This window comes from Erythrolamprus reginae, chromosome 4 (assembly GCF_031021105.1).
Source record: "Erythrolamprus reginae isolate rEryReg1 chromosome 4, rEryReg1.hap1, whole genome shotgun sequence".
Lineage (NCBI taxonomy): Eukaryota > Metazoa > Chordata > Lepidosauria > Squamata > Dipsadidae > Erythrolamprus > Erythrolamprus reginae.
The window spans coordinates 49927368-49933367 of NC_091953.1; the positions used below are offsets into that span (position 1 = coordinate 49927368).

At 38.5% G+C, this 6000-nt stretch overlaps 1 protein-coding gene across 2 annotated transcripts in view; it reads left to right on the top strand.

Moving 5' to 3' along the window:
• Positions 1-1114, top strand: part of GBE1 (1,4-alpha-glucan branching enzyme 1) — a 155355-nt gene extending 154241 nt beyond the window's left edge. For both annotated transcript variants that reach the window (XM_070750257.1, XM_070750256.1), the window contains one exon: positions 441-1114. In XM_070750257.1, coding sequence (XP_070606358.1) covers positions 441-497 — 57 coding nt within the window. In that variant the 3' untranslated portion in view covers positions 498-1114. The remainder of the gene's footprint in view (positions 1-440) is intronic.
• Positions 1115-6000: the final 4886 nt, after the last annotated feature.

Sequence of the window (6000 nt, forward strand, 5' to 3'; positions counted from 1 at the left end):
ATCGCCAAACTAATATTTTTTGCAAATAACAAAAAAAATTATTATTGTTAATAAATAATTATGTTTATAAATATCAGGATCACTAAGTGTCTTATTCAATGGTGAGTACCAGTAATAATGGTGAGTAAATGGTTGTTAAGGGAATGGGAAATGGTAATTTAGGGGTTTAAAGTGTTAAGGGAAGGCTTGTGATACTGTCCATAGCCAAAAATGGTGTATTTACTTCGCCATCTCTACTTCGCGGAAATTCAACTTTCGCGGGCGGTCTCGGAACGCATCCCCCACGAAAATTGAGGGAACACTGTATATCCATGCCACATTTAATAAATGTTTGATTCTTCAGTGCCATTAAATGAAGTATCCTAAGTATTTAAGTCATTTAGATTTTTTTTTTAGGTTTCTGATGGATCAAAAATAAGATATTTTTATTCTCCCTTTAGGTATACATTCCAAGCAGAGTGGCCATAGTATTTCAAAATATGGATATTCAGATGTAAAGGCTTGCAACTGGCTCCATTACTTCAAAGGCCAAGTAATATTCAATAATGATTGTATCCAAAAAACTGAGGGGGGTTCTGCATAAAGGTGTGTTCATACTAAGAAATTGAAATGAGCATTTATTCATAATTACAAATATATTATAAAATGTTTATTCAAAGAGATTATAATCACGGAAGAACAAATGCATTATGAACATGCATTTGTATTATGCATTATGAAATGCATTTGTATTATAGAACTGGATTTCAGAAACAGTCTTTCTGACATAAGGATTGAAGTAATGTTACAAATCATGTTCAAAAATTGCTGTATTTTCAGATTTTTTTTTCAAATCACATGGGTGTGTTTATTGTATTAGAAATAAGTTGCCATCTGATGCACTAACACTGGATTCCAGATTTAAGTTATACTGTGTTTTCATGGGAAAGAGGGTTGTTTCTCTAAAAACTAATAAACCACTTTTATGTAAGGACCTCACAATAAAGGAAAGCTCATTGATAGTACAAGCTCTGTCAAATTTAGGTCTGTCAAAATATAAAATTATGGACTGTCTTTTAATATGTGCCTATTTCAAAAAAACTGTCACAAAATAAAGATATTAATTTATGAGTTCTTTTTAGAGTGTTAGCACTCATTCTTTATTTATTGGCCAAGTCTGATGGGACACACAAGTAATTTATTTCTGGTGCATAAGTTTTCAGTGTACATACAAGCAACAAATGATAAATCATGTTCATCATAATAAAATACAATCATTATAAAACATAAGATACAAACTCAATGATAGGCATAGGATACTTAATAAGCAAACAACATAACTCATAATAGGATGCTAAATAAAGGCAAGTGATATAAATCATGAGACACAACAAAATTATAGTCATGAGAAGCTAAGGAAAATGGATAATAGGAAAGATGAAAATATTGGAAGGATAATAGGAAATACAGCCCTACTAGGTGATTTGATATCCTAGACATAAACAGTGTTGTGGGAATTTGTTGTTTAGCAGAGTGATAGTATGTGTCTGGTTGATTTGGCATATACAGTGATCCCCCGCTCGTTGCGAGGGTTCCGTTCCAGGAGCCCCCGCAATGAGCGGGTTTTCGCGAAGTAGCGATGCGGAAGTAAAAACACCGTCTGCGCATGTGCAGACGGTGTTTTTACTCCCACAGCGCTAGCGAGGAGCCGAAGATTGGGGGCGGGGCGGCTGTTTGCCGCCGGCATGGAGGGCTTCCTAGCAGCCCCCCAAACCCGGGTTGGGGGTCCAGGGGGCGCTGGCTCTCGGCGCTTTTGAGCTGAGTCCGGAAGCGAATTCGCTTCCGGACTCAGCTCAAAACCGGCGATACCAAGCGGCAAGGAACGGCTTGTCTCGGCGCTTTCGAGCTGACAGCTCGAAAGCGCCGAGACAAGCCGTTCCTTGCCGCTTGCTATCGGCGGTTTTGAGCTGAGTCCGGAAGCGAATTCGCTTCCGGACAGCTCAAAAGTGCCGATAGCAAGCGGCAAGGAACGGCTTGTCTCGGCGCTTTCGAGCTGACAGCTCGAAAGCGCCGAGACAAGCCGTTCCTTGCCGCTTGCTATCGGCGGTTTTGAGCTGAGTCCGGAAGCGAATTCGCTTCCGGACTCAGCTCAAAACCGGCGAGAATGAACGGCGTGGGCGGGCGAAGGGCGGGCGGCAGCGAGGAGTTTGCGTGGGCGGTGGGGAAACTCCTCGCTGACGCCAGCAAGAGGGGGAAGACCCAGGGAAGCCGCTGCCATCTACGCATGCGTGCCCGGCACGCATGCGTAGATGGTATTTTTGACTTCCGGGTTGAAAAATAGCGAAGTACCCTGTTCGCAATGGTTGGGGACGCAATAAACGGGGGATCACTGTAATGCCCTATAGTTTTGTCTTGAAGGAAGAAGTTGAAACAGTTTGTCTAGGAACTGAGCAGTCTGTAGATATTTCCACAGCCCTCTTTTTGGCTCATGCAGTATACAGGTCCTCAATGGAAGGCAGGCTGATTACAATTATTTTTTCTGCAATCCTAACTATCTGTTGAAGTCTATGTCTGTCCAGTTTGGTTGCTGTGCCAAGCAGACCCTTATATTTGTGCAAAAGTAAACATTTAACTTTTAATTCAGTAAACATTTAAAAACAACCCACATTCCCTTTCCTAAACATTTTTACCATGTAGAGATTTTTAAAAGTCCTAGCAGTTTGAAATGTATTTTTAATGAAGTTAATTCATGTTCATTTGTGTTAAAGCCTGGCACTGGCATTGAGCCATCTGCATCATCAGTTTAGTTACATTGCTGACTAGTTATCATTTAACATCTTTTGAAACCAAACTATGTGACTTATCAGTGAACAATGGCAGATAATTCTTTTTATCAAATTAAAACGTATTTAATAAGTTTTTTAAAAAATTAATACCAGTTGCAGGTATAAAGGGATTGAATTCTGAATTTCCAGACTGTAAAAAATATACAGTGTTAAAACTTATTTCAGTTTTGGTTTACAGTCAATTTTGATATGTAATTATCAAAAATATTCAAGACAGAATTAGTTATTATTTTGCTATGTTTGTCAAGACCATATTACTAATGTTTCCTTATAATAGCAACTCTACATCAAGCTTCTTAGTATCATGTTTAGTTGGCATGCTCTGCTTCAAAACTGTCTGGAAACATTTCAATGCATCGCCAAACATTCATTTTAGAAATAAATGTAACAATAAACATTGCTCTTTTTATTCCCACCAATCCTAAAAGCTAGGTATTATTCATGCAAAAAGAAAGGGTTTCATTATCTTGCCCTCATATTTACACAAACACCATCAGATCAGAATAGGTGAGAAGTTTGGGATAAACATTTCATAAGTCTAGTGAATAAAATTTCTCCTATTAATAATGTTACTAGAATACCGAGATTTAGTATATATAAATCCTACAGCAGCGGATGTATTTAATTATCTGAAAATAATAAATTATAAGGTTTAGTTTAATTACAAGTTCAACAGTTTCTGGAAGAAGATTCAGATAGTTATATAAAAGTTACAAATTCACATAAATTTTTCAACCAAGAAATAAAATAAACAGTCCAATAAATACAGGTGCACTTTCATTAGATTTATAATATAAAATATAATAAATATGTTATTGTTTCTAGATTTGTATATGTGGTGTAAGGATATTGTCCATATCAAACTTTTGTGTAGGAAAATAATATGTGTAATGAGATGTTATAAAATGATGTGCAAATAAAGAAATGTAAAATTGGTGTTTGTGCATTTTGGTATTCTTAAGTAACTTATCTATGCACATTAGAAGCTTTAATGAAAAATATTGGTTCAAGCAAGAAATTTGAATTGCAGTTCTGTTAAATATTTTTTTCTGCTAAATGCTTAGCAGTGGAAAAAATACACAAACTTTCCAATACATTATCTTCTCTTAACACCAAAACTTTACTGAAAGCAAAGGTATTTGCATGGGCATGTCTGCATGCGTGTGTGTGTATATATATATATATACAGTCGTACCTCGGTACTCGAACGCTTCCTTTCTCGTACATTTCGGATAACGAACAAAATTTTCGGCAAAAATTTGCTTCGGTATCTGAACAAAAATTCAGATACCGAACAGCCAGAGAAAATTTTGTTTATTATCCAAAATGTAATCCCGGCAACTTCAGGGGGCTGAGGAGCTCTCTAAGAGCTCCAAGCTGCAGGAAAGGTGGGGGCTGCTGCAATCCCGGCAGCTTTGGGGGGCTCCTTTCATCATTGCTTCCTTTTATTACCTGTAAGCAGCTTCCAAAACTTTCTCGTTCCCTGTGGCTGCAACAGCGGCGATTTCCCTTCCAGTAGCAAGAGCGCCGGGAATGTCACGTAATGAAGGGAAGCTGCTTTGGCTCCAGCAGCTTCCCTTCATCACGTGACGTTCCCGGCGCTCTTGCTACTGGAAGGGAAATCGCCGCTGTTGCAGCCACAGGGAAGGAGAAAGTTTTTGAAGCTGCTTACAGGTAATAAGAGGAAGCAATGAGGAAAAGAGCCTCCCAAAGCTGCCGGGATTGCAGCAGCCACCACCTTTCCTGCAGCTTGGAGTAGCGAATTTATTTATCCCATTGGAAATAAAGAAAATAGATTTAATTGGTTCCCAGCGAGTTAACAGGGGCTGGGAACCAATTAAATCCATTTCCATTATTTCCTATGGGATAAATAAATTCGGTACTCGACCAAATCGGTTCTCGACCACACTTCTGGAACGAATTGTGGTCGAGTACCGAGGTACCACTGTATATATATATATGTTTTCATAGATTTTCACAGGTATATGTATGTAGATTGTTCTGAGTTCGGGTTTTTCCCCGTGTAATATTTTGAGTGTCTATGCGACGTTTCGGTGAAATCACATTCACCATCATCAGGCTGAAGTTGTAAGCTTCGTGCTGCTGTAGATATAGATATATAAACTATATAGATATATAAACTATATCTACAGCAGCACGAAGCTTACAACTTCAGCCTGATGATGGTGAATGTGATTTCACCAAAACGTCGCATAAACACTCAAAATATTACATGGGGCAAAACCCGAACTCAGAACAATCTACATATATATATTTCATATACAGTACAGATACTTGCAAAGCAACAACTGGAAATCATAAAAAATAAGGAAAGTATTTGCAAGTACAAGTATATATTATTCTTGATGGCCTGAATACATATTTCATTTTAAACATATTTCATGTTTAAAATGCACTTCAATTTACCTCCTGTTCATTTAGACCAGTGATGGCGACCCTATGGCACCCGTGGCACGCAGAGCCATATCTGCTGGCACCCGAGCTGTTGCCCTAACTCAGCTCTAACGTGCATGTGTGTGCCAGCCAGCTGATTTTTGGCTCACACAGAGGCTCTGGGAGGTGTTTTTGGCTTCCAGGGAGCCTCCAGGGGGTGGGGGAAGCCTTTGCTTGAGGAGGGTGAAACATTAGCCTATGAGACCCACCAGAAGTTGGGAAGCAGGCCATTTCTAGCCTCCAGGGGGCCTCCAGGGGGCAGGGGAAGCTGTTTTCACCCTCCCCAGGCATTGAATTATGGGTATGGGCACTCACACATGCATACATTTTTTTGGCACCCAAGGGAAAAAAAGGTTCACCATCACTGATTTAGACTGTAACATAAGCAAGTTTTATTAAATATAGCAAAATTAGTTTCTTATTACATACATATTTCATATTACATTCTTATTACATGTGCTAAGTATACTTTTCAAAAAGGGACACGCATTTGAAAATTCATCAGTGTTGATAGTAAAGTTTGTATTAATATTTGTGGCAGCAACTCTTCCAGGATTACAATATTCAGTTAATACTCCCTATCCAAGTTTATGTTTCTGCAAGGAGAACTGACATAATAGAACAGTTTAATGAATAGTCTATTTGTATAAGCAATTTAATCACAGATGAACATTTAACAAACATTCCCTTTTCAACTTCTGTTTGCAGTTTTCCCACAGAT